Source organism: Triturus cristatus, chromosome 4_2 (genome assembly GCF_964204655.1).
Source record: "Triturus cristatus chromosome 4_2, aTriCri1.1, whole genome shotgun sequence".
NCBI classification, from domain to species: Eukaryota; Metazoa; Chordata; class Amphibia; order Caudata; family Salamandridae; genus Triturus; species Triturus cristatus.
The window spans coordinates 41,080,783-41,103,330 of record NC_140586.1 but is presented as its reverse complement, the minus strand read 5'-3'; the positions used below and the strand labels follow the sequence as shown (position 1 = coordinate 41,103,330).

General features: G+C 45.2%; 1 protein-coding gene across 1 annotated transcript in view; it reads right to left on the bottom strand.

Moving 5' to 3' along the window:
• Positions 1 to 22,548, bottom strand: part of ACVRL1 (activin A receptor like type 1) — a 129,242-nt gene that overhangs the window by 29,199 nt on the left and 77,495 nt on the right. The window contains exons 3-7 of the mRNA XM_085600349.1: positions 17,907 to 18,137; positions 16,848 to 17,059; positions 12,497 to 12,596; positions 5,999 to 6,145; positions 3,219 to 3,494 (exon numbers count right to left, since the gene is read on the bottom strand). Coding sequence (XP_085456475.1) covers positions 3,219 to 3,494; positions 5,999 to 6,145; positions 12,497 to 12,596; positions 16,848 to 17,059; positions 17,907 to 18,137 — 966 coding nt within the window. The remainder of the gene's footprint in view (positions 1 to 3,218; positions 3,495 to 5,998; positions 6,146 to 12,496; positions 12,597 to 16,847; positions 17,060 to 17,906; positions 18,138 to 22,548) is intronic.

Here is a 22,548-nt window from a genome sequence, read left to right as displayed (position 1 = left end):
CATTAGGTACTAGCCCCAGGCTAACTGGCATTCCATGGGGCTCAAATGCCCTATGTCCCACAGTCAGGGCGCTGCGCATGCAGCAAAAGAAGAGTGCGCAAGAGTTTAGGCCTATACGTGGCAGCTGCCCACTACTTGCTGGGCATCTGTAAAATCAACAAGATGGACAAGGGCAGTCTCTGTCCCCCGCTGGGAACCTAACAAAATAAAGGTGGCCCCAAACATTGCAGCTGCCTGCGCTCTCGCAGGGCAGCTGGGGAAATTTAGGCAAAAACAAGCTCTGGCGCTCCTGGCGCTTCTTGGGCCCCCACTGGGGCTTCTCCACCCAATCTGCCCCCCCAAGTCCCTGAAATGTCAGGGCGTAAGCGGTGGGCCTTCTACTGGCCCCTGGAGCTGCTAATGCAAAGTGCCCCAAGTTGCAGCTGCCCGCTTTCTCTCGCGGTGCAGCTGTGGCGAAAATGGTACCGGCACTTACTGGGCCTCATGAGCCCCCCTCTGGGGCTCTCCTCGACGAAACTTGCCCCAAAGAAATGGTACTGCGCCCACGGTACAGTGGGCACTCCAAAAATGAACCCGGTTTGCCCCTCCACTCACCGGGCGGTTACGGAGGCTCTCCGGACTTCACTGCGGGGGTCACACAAAGGCGGGGTAGGCTCCCGCCTTGACCCGGGCTCCTTCAGTGTCTGCTTCGTGGTCTCAAACGCGGGGAGGATCCTCCTCTAGGGACCTTCCCTCTCTTCCGGCACCATTCTCCTGGGCACCGGGGGACTTGCTCCGATGCCCGTCCCAGCGCAGGGTAGGCTCCCGCCTGGGTCGAGAGGGTGACATTTCTTTCCCGGTCCGGCCCAGCGCGGGGTAGGCTCCCGCCTGGGTCTTTAACTCTTGAACAGCAGAACGATGCGCCACGCGGGGCTCTCCCTTTCCTCCTGGGAGCCCCGCTCCAGCCGGCGCCGACTTCCGTGTCACCTCAGGCCCCGCCCACAGTCAAGGTTTGCCGGGTTCAGTTTCCGGGTCGCCGCGGGCAGCGCGGTGGCCCTCAGGGTTTCGGTGGCTGCAATACGGGGTAGGCTCCTGTTTTAAGACACAAAACTGCAGGGTGGGCACCCGCTCTTTCTCTCAAACCACGGGGTGGGCACCCGATGCTTTTTAGATTACCGTAAAGCGGGGTAGGCTCCCGCTGAAAACCGGCAAAACGCGGGGTGGGCACCCGTTGTTTTAAATTTGCCAAAAAGCGGCACAGATGCGGGGTGGGCTCCCGCTTTTCCACAAAGCCTAGGGGAATCCCTACGCCGGGGATTCGCTCCCAATGAAGTGCAGCTCTGCGCTGCAAAGCCCCCACACTCTCCCGTTTCCTCTGGGAGCAAGGAAATAAAAGCGCTCTTCAACAATGGAAAATAAAGCGCCCACAGGCGCAGAAGTTCAGAGTCCAGGGAAAGATGGAGCGCCCTTCCCAATAAAAGGCAAACTTCAGGATGCAGGGGGGGGGGGCAGAGGCTGGGCCCAGGGGCCAGCTCACAGGGCCCTCCAGCAGGGAGACAGTCCCCAGTGACGGTATCTCCTGGTGCCCAGCAGCAGCAGGCCCCCCTCAAGTTAGGAACACAGAGAGAGAACATTTTTATGGGGTCACAGCCCCTTCTTTTATACACAGATTTCCTTTGTCACCAAGGTGCAGGGCAAGGGAAAAACCAGATGCAACTGGTTCTGGAGCACTTTGTTTTGCTCAGCCCCTCTCCCTATTCACAGGACAGGCTAGGGACATTAGACGCACCACAGGGGGCGGAGCCAGCATTGTGGAGGGAAGGCACAGCCCTATTCAGGTCCCAGGTGCAACTCCTCCCTCCCATCTAGCTGCTGATCTCCCTATTCACCACTGGGCTGACTCATCCTGGCTCCTGGAATTCCCCACACCATCCAGCACCTGTCAATCACAAGCCAGACAGGCACTCCACATCAGGCAGGCAGACACACAGCACACAGAAGTGCTAATTTCTAGAAGTGGCACTTCTCCTATAGTTATAATAAATCTGTGCACATCATTGCGCAGCATTTATTCTTACGAGTTCGCACATACTAAACTTGACCCTGCACTTCTCTCACATCAGGAATTACCATGGACACACATATCCCCCATGCATTCCTATGGGAGGGCAGGCCAGCCTCACTAAATGTAACACAGAGCGCACGCACTTTACACGGGGACATCGTGCTAAAGTGCCTAGAGGCCTAAAACCACTAACACTACATAGGGAAAAAGGCTAGGATAATTGCAAAAAGTTTAGGGGTGAACCTGCCAAAAGGGCCAAGTCCAACACTGGCAAACAAGAAATACGTACCTGCATTGGAGGCAGACCTAAAAATAAGAAATATATTCCACTATAGAGACAGATCCAGCACAAAAAACACACTACGGCATCTAAGCCTGTCCAAAATACTAGATCTCCTCCCCCCTGCATCAGAGACAAAACTAACACAAGAAACCTACACAAGCCTCAACCACACTATAAAAAAAATTGAACACATCCCTGCATCATAGCTTGGTTTAAAAAACAAGAAACAAATGCCTACGTTAGAACCAGAACTAAAACAAAAAACACACGCCTACATCACTGCTAGACTTGCAATGAACACATGCGTGCAATGCATCAAAGCAAATCTAACAATACAATCACACAACTGCATCAGAGCCAGACCTGAACACAAGAAAAACATGCCCGAATCAGAGCCACACCTTAAACAAGAAACACCCTGCTCCCCCAGAGCTAGACCTAAAAACAAGAAACACACACATCAGATCCAGACCTGAAAAAAATACAGTCCTCCATTAAAGCCAGACCTGAAAACAAGAACCACACATCGCATCAGCATCAATGATAACAAGAAACACACGCCGCCATCAGAGCCTTGAAAAAAAGAAACACGTGCCTCCATCAGAGACAGACCTGAAAATGAGAAACACGTGCCTCCATCACAGAAAGGTCTTGGCAGAGCATCTGAATAGGTGACGATTTGCCTTGGTGGTGTTGTACAGAACAGGGATCACAGCGAAAAGAATAGGCTCCAGATCCATAAACAATGACACTGTGTGTGTTACCCCTGAAGGTGCATATGGAAGCCACTTAGGTGTCTGCGTTGCCAGCTTATTGGGCATGAATCCCCAACCCTGGCTTCATTGACCACAACACCACTGACTGCTTACAGATCTCAGGACTCTGGCTCACCCAAGTCTGCGATGCAGCACTGTTTGTTGGCCTTCACCAGGATGTTGCGGCTCTTCAGGTCACGGTGCGCTATGGCCGGTTTGCCTTGTGTCCCGAAGATCTCCACGTGAAGGTGCACCAGCCCACAAACAATTGAGAGTGCCAGCCGCAGGCAGCCCTCCACGTCCACACTGGTCCTCTGCAGGTAGTCATACAGCGAGCCACTCTCGTGGTAGTGGGTGATGAGCCAAAGTTGGGTGCTGGAGTTGCGGGAAGTCATGTCTGATGCGATAAACCCTAAGGCAGGTGGACATAAAGCATATTGTGAGCATCCTCGTTCTTTGCAGAAGTCACCACTCTAAACAAGTGTCAATTCATGGCTCTTCCTCCTACAAACAAGGTAACCTCCTCACCAGCTTCAGACCTAGGGATTTTAGAGCCCCTTAGCTCTAGCAGCAAGGCATTATTTAAAGCAAAATTTGTAATCTGGCGTCCTTGTCTGGCCATTTGTGTTTGCACCATAATCCAGTTAAGTGACAACAGTGTAGAAAAGAATCATCTATGTTATATTACTGTGGATTTTAAATTATTATTTGTTTTAAGCCACCATATTTGTGAAAAATAGTGTTTCACTAATGTGAGGGTGAATCTTGGCCAGGATATACCTAAGGGTGTTACTGTGCACATCTGCCATGCATTGTATAGAAAAAGAGACAAAAGGTACTGGGTTTGGGTACTATGGACCAGTTTGTATGGCCCACAGATCACTGCAACCACTGTCTGTCCTGCACTTCTCACACATGTCTAAAGAGATGCTTCAGGTAGAATCAGCATCACACTGGAAGTAGCAAACAAAAAGGAAGTGTAGTACAACTAAAACTTGACATGTCCACAAAAAAGACAATTTTAAATAGAATTGTACACACATTTTCCCCTATAAAACAGTACATTAGAATACAATGAATTAATATTGTGAGAACAGGAGTGCCTCAACACTAACATACAAATTGATCAGATATAAAATTCCAAGTGATGGACTTGAGCCAGAAAGCAAACCATACCAGCCATGATTCCATAAAGGCGGTCTCCTAGCAGCAAGGGGGCAAAACATTTGTCAACCAACTGGCCAAAGTTGGAGATTTTGCACAATTTATTAAAAACCTATTGGAGTTGCCACGCACACCATGGAATCACACTGTAGCCAATACAAAAACAATTGCAGGCACATTTGTCAATATTTTTCGCAAGATGTGTTGGGTTTACTGGTTGACTATGAACATCACTAATGAACAAGTAGGGTAAAGCCTTCAACTCTTGGGTTGCCATTTAGTATCCCAAATCAAAGGGATCAGAAAGGCCGAATAAGGAAGAATCTGTAACCAGGGCTCTAAGAGGTCTGTTATTTTCAATAGTGTAGACTTCCTTCACTAGCCCGTCAGCAGTAAGTAGGGAGCTAAAAGTAGGGCAGGGCTCAATACTGTGAGGTCATCAAGGGTCAGAAGGTGCATGATGTCACTTTCCTTACCACTGCCATTTAGCTAAATTGACACCCTTGATGCAGACAACTTCCTGGGGTGTTCACTACAAATGCAATGCTACCCATCAGCATGCTGGGCATTGTTTTTCACAAATATATGGACATAACTTATATTGAAAGGAATACAGTTGCTTGCTATATTGCTGTTAATTAACCGTCAGGGTGAATGAGAAATTAAAAGAAACTAACTTAACTAAACTGCTTAAAAAAAGCCCTATTGCCATGAAGACACATGGCATTCCAACATTGGTGCTGCACGGGCCTAAGAAAAGTGGGTTCAGGGGAATCTGCCCTTCGTGTCTGCAAGGGACATAATACGCAGATACGAAGTGGGTACTCTTGTATTTGTGTGGTAAGATACCTTGAGGAGGATAGATTGACTAGTTGAGACTCTGGACTTCTTTGGCAATGCTTGTTTTTATCAGAGTTTTTGAACAATTTAATTGTTGGGAAAGCCACTGGGACCTCATTAATGTGAAAAAAAAATTGACAAAAATATTATTTTGGTCGCACACATTATCATAGAAGCCCCTGTCACTTAAGGAAACTATTTTGCGTGTGGATTTGCTTTTTGTGAAAGGGCCGAATGCTGTCACTCATAATTATGTTAGCCAATGGATAAAGTCTGGTGACCCACTGCCCCATGCTGTATGATGGAGAGGGAGGAAGAAAAATGTGAATGACACAACAACAAACCAATGGGTGAAGAGGGCTGACTGTAAGTTGACATATAATTATAATAAAATTAAAAGGTCTTGGCTAGACCTAAAAAACGGATGAAAGCCAAAGGTTGCCCATAGTAATTACCAGTGCCTAAGGTTAATTTATGCAGTCCGTTTGGTTTCTTTTATGTCATTATACCCCTGCACCATGACATGTGCCGGGTGACATATCGTTGTACCGTCATCACGTTATCACGCTCCTGCCCACACCATCATAAATACTGGTGTCATGTGGTGATGCCCATGCCTCATGTCCTTGTGCGTCCTGACTCTTTGGTTTGGAAGTGTGCGCTGTCATGTCAAACACTTGAATGCAGCGGCGGTCGGCACAGGTAAACGCGGTAGGGCGGCGGGGTGGGGGGGAAGCAGGGGGAAGTCGACAGATGACGGAATAGGTATAATTAAATAAATAAATAATACCTATTCCATCATCCTGTCGGCTTCCCCCCTGCCGTGCCCTTCCCCGCCACACCGCGCTTACCTGAGCCGGCCGCCACTGCTTGGGTGGCTCTTTGGGAACCGTTGGCTCTTGCTTAACTTACCAAGAATGTTCTCGTGCCTCAGCAGGACTGTGTTGTAAATTTCAGTTTCCCGAAACCATGACTGCTCATCGCGGGAAGAGAAGATCTTCACTGCCACGCTCTCACCCTGCCACATGCCTCTCCACACCTCTCCATACCTGCCTTTACCTGTGGGGTGAGAATAACATGACACTTGGGGTCAGCGGCTAGCGACTGCAACATACAAGTAAGCAGTATACAAATCCTGATAATATATAATGTAAGTAACGGAATATAAATAAACCGCAGAGTGTGCATCTTGAGTGGCCTGCATGTACATCATTTGTGCAAACCTAACTATATTGCACTCCCTGTCTCTGTCCATAGTGCCTAGATTGACCATTTTCTACTCCTTCGGTCTGTCCGTAGCACTACGTCTGTCATACCAACCCAGCTAATATACCACTTCCTGTCTCTGCCTGTAGTACTAAGTCTGAGCATTTTCCACTCCTTGCCTCGTAGTACTAAGCCTTACTATATACCACTACCTGTCTCTGTCTGTAGTACACGGACACTCAATATATCACTCCATGCCAGTGTCTAATACAAAATCATACAATATTCCACTTCTTGCCCCTGTCCCTAGAAGCAAGGCATGGAAAACGGTCAGATATAAGGCCTGGTTTAGACTGCAATTACTCTTTCAGGGCGACATAGTATTTTACTCCGTCGCCCTGACAAATCCACTCCAAATTTAGAGATTTCCACTGCCGCTGTGGACATTTCTTAAATTGGTAGGAACTGTTGTGACAGCAGTTCCTGTCAATGTATCGAAAGTGTACCATACAGCTCAGTCGACATGACGGAGATGTAAAGCACACTTTCGATTTCTTTTTCTACTTTCAAAAAGAAAGTCCCAAAACTGGATTTTCTTTTTGAAAATAAAAAAAACAATGAGCCCTTTTGGATTTTTCTCAAGGGTGGGAGGCAGTGCAATGATATTTCATTATTGCTTCGGTAGAGGGGTACCTCTCTATGAACACAATTTAACCCCCTGTAGCTCCCCATTTCCCGGCATCTGCTATAAAGTAAAGGGCCCCAGAGGAAACCATCCCGCGAGGCCCACAGGGTGAGTTGGGCAGGCTCATTGCCTGCCACCGTGCCCGTGTCTCAGGTGGGTGCTTAGAGCCAACCTCTTGTCTCCCCTGCCCACGAGTAGCTTGGGCAGGGAAAAGTGCTCGAGCAGGAGAAGAAGAATTGCTCACTCTATTTGCAGCAGGAGCACAAAGAAGATGCCAGCTCCATGGAGCACTCGCAGTAGGCAGGGCTGCTGAGGCCTTGGAGCTCCCCCCGTGACCCCTAATAAATACATGTCTAAGTTTTTGAGTGCCCGAGATGAGCTTAGGTCACATAAATAAAAAAGAAAAAGAAAAAAAGAAAAAGGACACAAAACACAAGACCACAGTAACGAGTGTACAGCACTTATTGTTTTTGCACAGAAACGGACGAGGACTGCCTCATAATGCCCCATGACAAGGTTAAAAGATATATTTGTGCTTCTTGTGGTGGCCCCAAAATGCATAGGGGCACCACCAACGTTTCCAAAGAGTATTGTGGGGGCTGCAGGGAGGGCAGCAGCCACCCAAAAATGCCCATATAAAGGTCCTTTTTAACTTAAGTCTGCTTGGGTATTTTGTCCATGACTCCCTTAGAGGTTTATCACTGTTATAAGCATTCCCAGAGCTGGAGCTTTTGCTCTTGAGCTCTGGAGTGCGGGGACCTCTTTTGGTTGATCATATGGCTTGCATTTTATGGCCTTTTCACTGTAAAGAATCATTCTGACACACGTCTTCAATTTAAAATGTTTTATTGACCACATTGATATTGACCATCCAAAGTGTAGCATTACATTGAAAGCTATCAAAGATTAATGCCATGCTTAGTGGTTTTAATGGTGGTGTAATATTGAAACATAACATGTGGCTGATTTTACTAATGTGGTATATCCTGCCTAAGCCAGTAGGCCTTCCTTATGTATAATGGCACCCCTTATGTTGTGATGTTGCATCTGGTGTAGGTGGCAGGGTGACATATTATTTAGTAGCGTGTGTGTAAAAATAGTACATTTTCTTTATAAAAGAAAAGGCACTGACTGGACAATCATTTATTGAGTATTGTTGTTGTGTTCCAACCAATTGGGATTACTAGCCCATGCCACTTCCCTTGAGTAGCCAATGGACTGCTCTGCTTCACTTCCTTGAGAGAGTCAAGTGCCACAATGGGTACATGGTTATCAGTAAAGTAAATAGACAATTGTGGACTTTTTGCTTGTGAAAGGCTCCCACCCTTCACAGCTAGCTATTAAACACATTTCTTACAACATTTCTTTCTCTCTTGTCTCGCCTAGAAATTATGCCTCCCTTGCACCATCCCAGGAAATGTGAGAAGCATGGACAATGCACTGAAGGATGAATCAACAAAAATGTTGTGATGTTACATATCACCGAGCTCGACATCATGACTTTGGGCCAGATTTTGTGTTTGGAGTACAGGGTTCTTTTGTCACAAATGCAACAGAGTACCTTGTCTGCCAAACTCTTGGACCTTTTGCCTCATTTAGAGACGAGTGGATTGTAAACTTTTCGTTGATGGAGCCCTCATTGGCTTCGTCAACAGAAAGCTTCCTTCGATAGCCCAACGGAGCATGGGGCATCGGAGGTAGGGCATTACACCATCTGCCCATCAGAGGATGCTGTAAAGTCTTTTTTTTCTGGCCAGCACTGCGAGAAAAAATCTGGCAGTAAGGAACAGAAAAGAAAAAAAATCCTCAACTTCTTGGGTGAAAACTCTCAAAGAGGAGACTATTAGTTTTTTATTTTTCAAAGAAAAAGTCCCATTTTGGGATCGATCACCTTTAAATTTGGCAGATAGTAATCCGTCAGTGTGGAAGAGCTAATATCCTTCGCCACCCTGACAAACGAAATACCGTCTGCTAAAGTCTAAATCGGACAAAAAATGCCAATCTGTGGTACTTTTTTGTGTGGGACTTCTGCTTTTTTGCGAAACTGAAGTTTATTGTGTGTCAAGCACTGTACAGCTGTCTTTTGTTTATTAAAAAGGAAGGAAAGACAAATATAAGCCCGGGGTCCCATGCAGCATCATGCCGAGAAGAGTGTCACAAACATCTCGTGCTATATGACGGTGAAGGAGGACAGCTGCCTACAGTGTCATAGTAAGGGATGCCATCAGGTGGTAACAGTTTGTCTTTCTGGACTCTACACTGGTAAAATTGTATGTGCAGTACCTAGTCCATATAAGAGAGGTTTATTCCAACATAACTTGGTGTTACCCATCACTCGAATTCTGTTTCTCGTTGAGTAAGTGGCTTGGACCACCATCTTCCAAAGGCTGTCAGAAGATGGACATCACCAATCAGAATCAAGTGGTTTCATGATGGAGACCTGACATACTTCACAAACCTTAATTGAGAGTTTTTGGACTTATGTTTGACCTTCTACCATCACCGGAGATCACTCCCCTGACACATCCTTATGAGCCACATATACCCAGTGGAGATACGTCTATCGTTATTAGGTCACAAGTTCTAATCATATCATTCAAAAGACCAAACGATCTAAATGTAAAGTTTGGAAAACCATTAGTTGAAATGCATAACTTTTTATTTTTTAAATGTGAGTCTGAAAATGTTACAAGAGGTTATATGATAAAGTTTTACTATGATTAGTTTTAGTTGCAAAATGGTTAGGGTGAGGTTTAGGGTTATTTAACGGGTTAGGGAAAGGGTTAGTTTAAGGGTAACTCTGACCGTAGATGTAATGCTAAGGGTGAGGGTGAAGGCTAAGGTTGGGTTTAGGATTAGGGTAAAGGTTAGGCCTCGAACTAGGGTTAGTTGGGAATGGGGTGACAGACTCTACAGAGAGTCTTCATGTTAGGGTTCTAAATTGGGTTAGCGTTGGGGTATCTTTTAGGTTAGAGTTGTGTCTTCGGGTACTTACAGCATGGGGTGTTAGCAGTAGTGTGAGAAGATGAGATTTGAGGTTAAAGCTCCTTACTTCATGGGCGAGTATCTTTAATAAAAAACTACTATTTCAAAACGTATTTTATTTTATTATTTTGGCCTCAAACTAATTTACAATTACCCAGACTTTTTCGAACTCTGGGGCATATTTACTAAGAAGTGATGTAGCGCGGCGTTAGCCTTATTGGTTTAGCGCCTCGCTCCGCCACTTCTGAAACACAGGCTGAATCGTATGTGTCCTGCTTAATGCAGCACACATAGAAGTTGCAACTCATCATTTTTAAAATTATTGTTTATGTGCAGGACACCTTCCTGGACATGAACAATCATTCATGGCGTTTCGCTGTTTCTATGTGTGCTGACCAATGCAGCACACATAAAAACTTTTTGCGCAGCCCCATATTTACACCACCCTTGTAAATATGGGGCACCGTCAAAATCAATGGGTGTTGCGGTGGAACACCCACCGCAACACCCATTGCCCACCCCTTTAATGCTAAGTATAGCGTGAAAGGGCCTTATTTACAAGGCAGTGTTAAGCCACGTTAAGTGGCTTAACGCTGCCTTGTAAATAAAGCGAAGCCCATTTCACCACCACAACGTCCAAAAAAGTGACGTTATGGTGATGATTGGGGCTTATAACTATACCCCTCTGTTTCTCACTTTCTGTGTTGAAGTTGGTTTTACAAGCTTTTCATTTTTAACCATCAACCTATATTCAAACATCATATTCACACACGTACGCATGCACCCACACACGCACACACACAGACACACACACACCTTGCATTGGGTCACATTTCTTTGACTGTGCATTGTGTTGTGATATGAAACTCCACTCAGTGCAGAATAGAGGCTCAGTTGTGCCTTCCTTAATAACGTGTTGTCTTGCACAATGCGCACATGATCAGCGAGAGGAGACTTGTGCAATGCTAGCTCTGTGCCTGCGCTGGACTTCTCTGCTGCCTTAATCCATTCCAAAATTTGCCGATAGTGTTGCATAATGCCATTTTAGCTTGTAACTTATTGCACAAAGCATCATATAGAAATGAAAGTACAGAGGTGCATAATTACAAGGCAATGGCAGAGCGTGCCGTTAAGCACACAATGCTAATGGCACGCTCCGCCTTTCTGAAAACGCAGGGATGCACCGTATTTACAAAAATACAGCATATCCCTGCATTTTACCTAGCGCTGGTGAATTTAGCTGCCTAGCGCCAATGCAGGAACCCTTGCACCACAGTGCAAGGGTGCTTGCACCATAGTGCAAGGGTGCCTGAGTTGTGGGAATGATTGTTTATGTGCAGGAAGGTGTACCTTGCTGCACATAAACAATCACTAATGGTGATTTGTAACTCCTATGTGTGCTGCATTGTGCAGCACACATAGAATATGCAAATCGGTATTTTTTTAATGATTGTTTATGTGCAGGAAGAGACACCTTCCTACATTAATGGCCGATTTGCTGTTTCAATGTGTGCTGCACAATGCAGCACACATGGAAACAGCAAAAACAAGCAGAAATTAAGCATTTCTCTTCGTTTCGCCATGTTAAGACCAGGTTTTTCCTGCTCTTAATTTTGGCGCTGCCTTCTATTTACACCACTTCTGTAAATATGGGGCAGCGTCGAAATCAATAGGTGTAGCGTGAAACGGTGCCTTATTTATAAGGCGACGTTATGCCACGTTAAGTGGCTTAACGTTGCCTTGTAAATAATGTGAAGCCCCTATTGCCACAGGAATGTTGTTAAAAGTGATGTTCCTGTGGCGACAGGGGCTTGTAAATATGCCCCAGAGTTTTTGAGTCGAATAACCAATATGCGACATACAGTCTTTGTATGAATCTGCAGTAGTTTTGTGTTTGTAGTCATGTGCCAAAGAGCTTCTGGTGTAGTGGGTGCAACTGCGCCAACTGCATACTCCTAGCGCCTCCCCTCAGCCCGACCCCCCCCCCCAACCTTTCCCCGCAAGGCGTAGCGAGTGTGGCCTGATACACTGTCACTTTGGAGCTGATGTGGCAAGGTGGTTATGGCTTCACTGGGCCCACTGAACCAGGACGGCCAGGTCTGATTTGCACATCGCTGGTCTCTGTCTGGAGTGGGCAAAAACGAGCTGGACTGGAATGTGGCCAGAGGTACTACTAGTGGCTGACTCTAAAGGGGCCATCTGGTGAAGAGAAATTAAAACAGCTCTCTTTATCCAGTCTTGCATCACTAACAATCAGAACAATAATTATTCCAGAATGTTCCTTAGTTTGGTGACACCTGTTGGGATTTCGAGGCATACTGTGACGTAATTCACCGTATGAGTCAACAAGCATTTCTCCTATCACTATTTTGTTTAGTTTTAATAGTTATCAAGTCATCAAATTATATTGCATTTTAAGTAAGAGAGGACTTTTGACCATTACACTAATATTTGTCGAACGGACACACTATATTGATCCTACTAAGCTTCTCTCTCTACACCGAACAGTTATGAGTAGTAGAAGGGTCTCTCACCCACGCATTCGACGAGCGTGATCTGCCGCGCCACGGTCCTCTGCACCAGGAAGGGTAGGCCGGAGCCACTGCCCGTGGTGCAGTTGTCTTCCAGAAGGTCCTGCCAGATGCAAAGAGGACATCTTAAGGTTTTGTATTAGGCAGAACAATAACTTACAATTTTATTGCATAAGTGTATTTATGAAAAGTGTGAGCTAAGATCCTCTAGATTCTTAGACCCAGTGAGCACTGCATTAAGAATAAATCACAAATAATAAGCAAACTTGTTTATACTTTCAAAATCATATTTCTTACTTGTATTTATATTCTCAGGAAATTTTTACTAATACAGAGACCACTCCTGAATCTCCTAAACAATAGTTTCATTCACATGACTTTGTGACAATAAAAAGTGTTTCTGATGACACATTCTGTCTTGTATCATGCTCTTGCCAAAGAGTACTTTGCCCAATGCATTCTGGGAGGAACTCCCTTCTTCAGGGGCTGTATTAAATAACTGCAAAAAGCGGAAAAATGCAACAAGTTGGACTTAAACACAGCAGCAACCATTGTGTAAATATTCTTCCATTTAGTATGGAACCATGTGCATGATTATAGTTTGCTCTGTATTGCTAATGAAGTAACGTGCAATCATACTCCAAAAGCCCTAAGTAAGACACTTAGACTTATATTACCAGAGTGTACATGTCAAATTCCATGTTATTACCACAAGACACATTAATTCATGTCAGAAAACAATGCTTAAAGCCCCATATCCTTTGTAGATTCACTTTCACAGTTTTGAAAACAACTGGGCAAATACTCGCCAGAGCCAGGTCATGTGAATTTATCTCACTGCACGGATTTAACTACTTACGTTCTGGTTCTGGTTAACTTTCTTTAAGTATTTCACATGAAAAAGCAACATATGAATTGTACATGTAAATCCATTGATTCCAGTATTCTATTTATGAAGATTTACTAATTCACCATTAATCCTTTTTGGGTTCCGGTGTAGCGTGCTACTCGCTGAAAAGCGCTTCGATGCCTCATCAGGGGTAGTAAGTGCTATATAAATGCAATGACAATTATTGGGTGAGGTAAGAGGCATCCTGACCTACTTGATTCATAGCCTCTTTCCACGCTCAACAATGGTAATAAATATGCTATTTATTGTCATTTTTGAGGGAGGTGAGGGGCATCACATTCCATGTGAAGTTTCCCATTTCATATATCATGACTTATTCCCACCCTCAACATTGGTAATAAATAGCATAATACCCTCTGCACATCTCTCTCTCTCTCTTTCGCTCTCTCTCTCTCTCTCTCTCTCTCTCTCTCTCTCTCTCGCTTATTATGCTTTTTGGCAGTTCCATTGTACGACTATCAGCTTTTGAGGAATTGCTATGCTTCTTAATCCACATATCATCCTACATGTTCAAATATTCTTCAAAGTGCTGATATTCCAAGCCACTGCCAAGTCATAAGTGTGCAATGCAAAAATAGGACACAGGTCACGCCACTAAAGCAAATGTCTAAAGTGCTGTTTGCTTGTTTTTGGCTTATGCTTTAGATAAAAAATAAATATGTAATTCTATCTAGAACCAATTTTATCAATGGATTATTACTTACAAAAAAGTTTCACTTGTCCTGCAGCAACAGTCAGTCACAGTGAGAGAGAGTCACTTTTCTTGAAGCAGCTCACTGTCACTCAGCGAGTGTCACTTATCCTACAACAACGTCCGGTAATACAGGGTCTGTTAATTGTCCTGCATTGGCTCTGCGTCACTCAGTGAACGTTACTTGTCCTGCAATGCCTCTGCGTCACACAGCGTCACTTGTCCTACAGTGGCTCTGTGCCAGAAAACGTCACTGGTGCTGTAGTGGCTCTGCATCAGACAGCGTCACTTGTGCTGCAGCGGCTCTGTGTCAGACAGCGTCATTTGTACTGCAGCGACTCAGCATCAAACAGCGTCTCTAGTCCTGCAGCAGCTCTGTATCAGACAGCGTCACTTGTGCTGCAGCGACTCAGCATCAAACAGCGTCTCTAGTCCTGCAGCGGCTCTGTTATAGACAGCGTCACTTGTGCTGCAGCGACTCAGCATCAAACAGCGTCACTTGTCCTGCAGCGACTCTGTGTCAGACAGCGTCACTGGCGCTACAGCGGCTCTGCATCAGACAGCGTCACTTGTGCTGCAGTGACTCTGTGTCAGAGAGTGTGAATTGTTCTGCAGTGACTCTGTGATAGACAGCGTCACTTGTGCTGCAGCTTCTCCTCATCATACAGTGTCACTTATCCTGCAGTGAATCTGCGTCAGAGAGCATCACGTGTCCTGCAGCGGCTCTGTGCCAGAAAACGTCACTGGTGCTGTAGTGGCTCTGCATCAGACAGTGTCACTTGTCCTGCAGTGACTCTGTGTCAGACAGCGTCACCTGTGCTGCAGCGACTCAGCGTCAAACAGCGTCACTTGTCCTGCAGTGACTCTGTGTCAAAGAGCGTCACTTGTGCTGCAGCGACTCAGCATCCAACAGCGTCACTTGTACTTCAGTGACTCTGTGCCAGAGAGTGTCACTTGTCCTGCAGTGACTGTGTCAGACAGCGTCACTGGTGCTACAGGAGCTCTGCATCAGACAGAGTCACTGGTGCTGCAGTGACTCTGTGTGAGACAGCGTCACTTGTGCTGCAGTAACTATGTGTCAGACAGCGTCACTAGTCTTGCATTGAACCCTTCTTGGTCTGCGCAGAGCCTGTCCTGTGGCAGATGCCATTCGCCGATTCCACTGGTTGCCAGTGGCCAGGCGGATTGAGTTTAAGGCTCTCTGCATATCCTTTAAGGCTCTGAAATATGCTACCCCAGGAATGCTGGCCAACTTGTTGGTGCCTTATGAACCCACGTGCCAACTCCGTTCTTTGGGGCAACACTTGGTCGTGGTCCCTCGGGTAAGGAGGGTGCGTGCTGGGGGGCGTTCCTTTCGTACCAGGGCAGCTATGCTCTGGAACTCATTGCCGGTACAGATTCGGAGTTTGAATAACTACCTAGAATTCAGAAAGGCAATCAAAACACAACTCTTTCCACTGTCATAAGTCTTTCTCTTTGCCTTGTCTGTTTCCCTGCTATCAGTGCCGGGATGCCTTTTTGCTGGGGCAGCTGTCGCGCTTTATAAGATGTTATAACATAACATATAACATAACATAACTCTGTGTTAGAGAGCGCCACTTGTCCTGCAGCGGCTCTGTGTCAGACAGCATCACTGGTGCTGCAGCGGCTCTGCATCAGACAGCATCGCTTGTGAGCAGTGGCTCTACTGTGCTGCTACAGCTCTGTGTCAGCCTTCCAGAAGGCCATAAAAGCTTAACTCTACAACCTTCGGTCCCTCAGTGATCCTTAACTTAACAACACAACATTAGCTACACGCTGCAAAACAGCAACCTGCTGTACAATAAGCCACTCCAAACAGTCATGGTAGGAATGATCTAAAAGCTCACATGGTATTTCACCAAAGGCAACTAAGCTACAAACACATGGGTAGCACACCTACCATGTGAGGATTCATCAATCAGGTACATTGAGCAAAACCTACAGGAAGTGTGTGCTATTACTTCTCACTATTTTCACAACATTGGCATCAATACAGGCAGCAACATGGTAGCCCCACCACAACCAGACCACATGTCAGTACCTCATGATTAGGGCACCCGGTTTTATGGTATTTATTTTTTTGCCATTTCCGTCTGTATTTATCTATATTTATTTTTTTCTAATTTTATCTGTATTTATCCATATTTGTTTTGGGTTTTGTGAAAAAATTAGGCTGAAATTAGTATATTTCCACATCTATTTAACCAATATATATGCACTCATGCTTGAATGTCTGCTATGTTTCAGTGCTGTGAACACTCACAAAAGATAAATCAGTGCACTTATATGAAAATAAGCAAGTTTCGGTATCAACCTTGTGCATATCTTCTGCTGTTAAAGCCTCTTTACTAAAAATTTCTTTCTTTTTTAACCCCCTTATCTATCACATCTACTGGCCTGGCAGTTATGGCAGACAGTATTTTGAATTACTCAAAAAGCAACCCAATTTCCATTTTTATCCACATTTAAAAATAAATACAGACAAGAAAATGAATGTTTTCTGTCTGTATTTATCTGTAAAAATCTGTAAAAACGGAAAACAGGGAGCCTGACTCATGATTCATCACCATACTCTCTTCCAATCAAACATTCAGGTCCACCAGTGACTTCTCCTGACAGGTTGAGGGCCACACTAGTGGCAGTTTCAAGCTGTAATAATATAAGATAATGTACCATAACTTTTCTGCAGCTGCTGACTGTGGCTCCCAGGATAATCTTGGAGAAAAACTCACCCCCAGCGTGCTGTCACCGACAATAGACGCCTTCAGTAGGTCTGCGTCTCCAAGTTCGTTGAGTTGGGCCAGCAGGCGCTTCCTGCTCCGACGTCTTAGTTTCCAAATAAAGACAGCGATGAGACCAGTCACGAGTAAGAAAACTAGCAGCGGAAGCAGGATGGCCAACAGAAGGTTCCTTGCACTGGTGTCATGCGGCAGGTCTCCGAGCACTTCAAAGACAAGAGGGAGAAAGTAAAGAGATGAATATCAAGTGCTGTGGATCGGCTCTCTACTGCCTGTGGTCCGACTGCTCATTCTGAGCACCGCTTCCGCTCAGCATAGGTTGCAGCCCATAGACTAACTCTTCGATCTTCCACTAGCATCCATTTTACACCAGTTGTCAAAACTGCCAGCATGTCTTGCACCAAAACTAGGTTTTCCTTTTGGATCCTCACCTTAGACGTTAAGTGAAAATCTATGCCCAAGGTTAAACTGAGTATCAGAGGGGGGCTGCAGGCCCCCATAATGATTCTACCCCAAGCTTCTCATTTTGGACTGAAACATATTGAGGCAGGTGCACCTATCCTGAGCCCTGAGACCAGAGAAAAAATCTGCAGATATAAATGCCTTGAAATTCCTATAGCCATGAGAAAGACTTCAAGAGATGCTGTAGGGCTGATCTACAGCTGTGTACCAGACCTCCAGAACACCTGGATGCACTCGCTTCTACAGCTGTGAAGTCTGATAACAATTTAGGCCAATGGGCAGTAGCGTAGCACTTCAAACTGGAGGCGTTCTACCAACATATCCAACTTATTATGTTGACTTACACTTAAACGACTGCACAGTATTGACCCCCAACATATCATCAGGGTAAGTATATGAGGTGTCAAAAATACAAAGTCTATTCTTCTTATGTATGCCTCCCCTGACAATATGTTGGGAGTAGATATTCTGGAGTCAAATTATTAGGAGTTGCCCAGCCTATTCCATGGACTGGCTTTCTTCTGCAGCAGGCATGTAAGACTGGAGCTCACAGGACAGGGAAGCGCATCAACACTGGTCGAGGCTGCTCACCATGGATGCTGACTTGGAGGTCCCTGTTGCAGTCTTGCGAGCTGCAGCACTTCGTGGCCGCCACGCCTTCGATGATGCTCCTACAGTGGTTCTCGATGTTTGAGTTGTAGCAGCCCTTCGATTCAGTTAAAATCCCAGAGTCTTGAAATACACTGACAAAGCACGCAGCCCCGAGGCAAAGATTCCCAGTGCAGAAAGGATTTTCACAGACACAGGTAAAGAAGGGTGTTTCTGTAAACATGGAACAGAGAGAGACATTATTTGATGGAGAGCATTTCTATATGATCTTGAATTAAAATAATTCACACAATATAACAGATCCGTTGTTTAAGATATTGATTGGCAAACCCAATCTTTTCTATTAGTTAAGATTGTATGAGACTGGCGTGCACCAATGTACAGATTATGTAGTATGGTATGGTGCTGTACCCCATTATCACAGTTGAAATGTTGACCAATACATATGTATCATGACTATAATATGTACTTCTAAATATTGTCACTGTGGAATTAATATTAGTAAATCTACACATACCTTCACAATACTATCGGAATCAATATCATACTTTAAATATATGTAGTGGCTGATATTTCAGGAGTACCTTTATCTGGCACAACCAGAAGATATTAACGCTCTTATTTGGTATCACATGGGGAACGAGGAAATGAAATGCAAATATTTCTTTGTAAAGTCATAATAATGAAGGAGTCATGCAAAAACCCTTACAGGGTTAATATAAGTATGTCCGAGCAGTGAACTACGCTCCGTTTGCGGAGTTTTCCACACTCTGGGCTCCGCAAAGCACGCGGTGTTCCGAAAAACTCTGCTCCACATAGCGGAGATTTTTCCTTGCTCACGCTCCCCAACGTGAAGTTGGCGAGCGAGGAAAATCCACCTCCCAGCGAGATTTTTCCTTGCTCCCGTTCCCATAGTCAAGTTTGTGAGCTCAAGCGAGAAAAGTCCACTTCCCGGTGAGATTTCTCAACGCAGGCAGTCGGATTTCTCAATGCAGATGGTTGCGGGTGGTCGCAATCACTTGTGTTGAGAAACCTTCAGTTCACGTTGAGAAAGTTGCCGCTTGAGTAGAAAATCTACTAGAGTGGCAGAAAAGAAGCAGCGCGCTCTTGTGCTACACATGGTGCCGTTTGTGTTGATTTTCCAGCGCAGTACAAACACCCGGCTCTGAAAATCAACACAGACAGGCATGATCAAGCACAGTCCTCTGCTTGCGAAACTGTACGTAGCGTGGCAGAGTTTTTCGGTCACTTCGCAGAGTTCCACGTAGCGGAACTCCCTGAACACTGCCCAGGCTCAGATAAAAGTAGGTTCCATAATTAATGTATGGGTTTTTTACCATTTCTTTATTAGTTTTACAACATACAGCAATAATACCAACCGGTTGGGAACCCATCCCATCTCACAGACAAGCATTTGCAATGCAATAGGTCTCGCATTTTGGCGAGTTTGAGCTATTGGCATTGTAAATTACAATGCCGTTTATTTATGTTTTGGTTTTTAAAACATAAATAAAAGGCATTGTCATTTACAATGCTAATAGCTTAAACTCTCAGAAAAGCGAGACCTATTGCATTGCAAATGTTTGTTGAAATACTGTGTGTATGTATTCTGGAATGACTGTTAATGCAAATGTGTAGTGGGGTTATGTGAAAGTGGCAAGCTTGCAAGTCTTGGGGGCCTGACGCTACCATCAGTCCTGGCTTTATCACTATCACCTTCCAAACTGATCTGTTTAATATAGCTTCTAATGCATTATATTACACACACAAAAGCTAACGTCTGATATTTACTTTATTTCCTTGCAATAGCCATACGAAGAGCCCCAGCATCTCTCTTTTCCAATCCCTCCTACAGGCTACAGCTGCGGCGCAGCGAAGGGGCGGCTCGTGTGAGCCTCCGCCCGGAGCGGCGCACACCCCTCTGGCTTTCCCCAGGAAAGGCACCCAAATTAGGTGCGCGCTCAGCCTGTCGTGGAATTGTGCCAGGCCAGAGGAGACCCGCGCAGCAGCGAGGATGCCCGGGAGTGGGAGGTGAGCTTTCTCTGGCCGCAGGAAGAGCGCACCCTTGTCAAGTACCTCCGATCCCACCCACTTTGACCACTGGTTAAAGTACAAAGCGTGGCCTATCATTAGACAATAAATGTCTTTACAATGTATCAATATACAACATGAGGGATGAGGAAACGTCTCTGTATGAATGCACATTTGAATGTGAGGGTCTACTTATCAGGCGCGCAACGCCCATTGGACTCAAAAGTCTTCAGCCCCCCCGTCATGTGTGGCAGCCAGGGATGAGACAGCTTCCCGGGCACACACACAGCCGCACCCGAGTACTTCACAGGTCTTTAAAAGACCTTTGACTTGTTAATGAGGCTTTGATGTTTTTCACCCCTGCTTAGAGCCCCTGCAGCTCCACTCTGCCTTTTGCTTGAATAATCAGCCCCCCCCCGAATTTTTTTCCTAGCCCCCCCGAAATTTGCCTCTAGTTGCGCCTCTGCTACTTATGCTGCACACTACTGTGGTGTACCATACTTTGGCATCCAATATATGTCTGTATGATTCATGGCGGGACAATGTGTAGCTGTACAATGCATGAGTGAAAAATATACTGGTGTACTAGGTATGGGAATATAAATTTCAAGCTCCCAAATGGACAAATTTGCGTGCTATGAGGCAGAAGAAGCAGCAGCTAGATTTGACACATATCTCGGAGGGGATAACTACCATTTTTATAAGTTTTCCTGTGGCCAAGAACTGGTAGGTGAAAAGAATTTGCAAAAAGTTATAAGTATTCATTTGCAATAGTACAATTACACCTCTGTTTACTGTAATACTCAATTTTACATTATTTAGGTAGCTGTCAGATACTTTTCTAAACAGTTTATATTTCAAATGAGAAAAAAAAAAGATTTTCCCCTTTTTTTTACGGATATGGACATAGCAAGACACTGGCCAGGTGGCAGCCCTGGTGGCAGTGCTGTCTTTTACAAATATCATGTTACAGGACTTAGAATTATAGCAGGGTACCAGAGAAAAACCTGTTTGTGTTTTCATTGGGGAGTTCTGGGCGACATAGAAACATAGAAAACAAGAGTGAAGTTAAAGATGTCGAAGGAGCTGCTCCGAAGCCGGAGGTGAAAATCATCCCCTTTATTCACTGCAAACCATGAACCGGTTATGTATGGCTCCCCACACCCTCTTCACCTGTTCGGCTGAGCATCGCAGGGGTAGAAAAGTCCGGCTCAATAACACCTTACCTTTGTAACCCCCACAACATCATGTTATACATACCTTGTGTTCTGCTATCCAGCCCTACCACCCTTTGCATTCCCTCCACTCCCCAAATATTTAAATACCTGATGCCTTGCCACCCACCGCCACCAGCACACCTAGTGCCTAGAGGCAGAGAGCAGAGGTATGAAACCTTTTAGGCTCCCTGCTACAGTTATAAAATGCTTTGCTCTGCAATGTATGACTGAACGTATGGCTGTAGAACATGTTAATGTACCGGATATAGCTGTATAATAGATGTGTACACCATGTAGGTGCTCAATGTACATCTACAATGCATGGCTGTATAATCTTGGGATACTGCATGGATGTACAAAATATGACTGTAGAATGTATTGCTGCCCAGTCTATAGGACACACCATATGGGTGCGCAACATTTGAGTATAGAATGCACAGATGTACAACACATGGCTGCCCAACATTTAGGTGTACAGTGTGTATCACAGAGATACAAATAGTTGTGCAACATCTGATTCTTCACAACATTTCAGTATAATGTATGGCTGTACAATTTAAGCGGTTAAAAGGCACAGCTGTGCAAAAACCTACTCTGTAAATATACCTGTGTGGAATGTATGATTATAAAAGGTGGAAAGTATGATTATAAAAGGTATCGTTTTCGAAAGTACGCCTGAATTTATAGGTTTACCAAATGCATAATTCTATGCTAATTTTCAGCACCTACGAATTTGGGTAGAGCTTTCTCAGAGAATGGCAACCACAGATAGTTTGTATAAAGTGAGTTACACAAAGCCAAACATCTGTCTCGTTATAAGCTTGGAGTCAACAGTTTATGAACAAAATTATATTCAGAGAAGTTTTCGCACCAGCACGTCATATGCTTGTGAGTGGTCCTGGACGCTGATTTAAAAAATAAATCGTAAAAATAAATGGTTGGGAAAGGAAGATGGATTCCTACCCTTGCACATTTGCTCATCATCCCCACACACCTTCTCAAGTGCCAGCATCAGTGACTTACAACACGGTTCTTAACCAACCTTTGAACTCTTTCACTGGGTTCGAGGCCCTGCAGGGTGTGGCCTTTTCCCGCCCCTGAGGAGAGCATCATTGGCGCAGGCAACGCTGGAAAGCAGGCCTGCTTGCTATATGGCCCCACCTCTGGAAGCAGCACATTTCATTTTCAAAAGTACAGCATTATGGCGCAGGATCCATAGATCACGTATGTCGCAACGCGCGCGCCGCTCTCGCATGGCAGCAGAGCAGTTAGGAAATTGACTCGAGGAATTAAGGAGTAATGCGGCCATGTTCCCCCTGCCAGCAGCAATAAGTATTTTGACAAGGAGAATCTAAGCTGTGACAGCCAGCACAAAT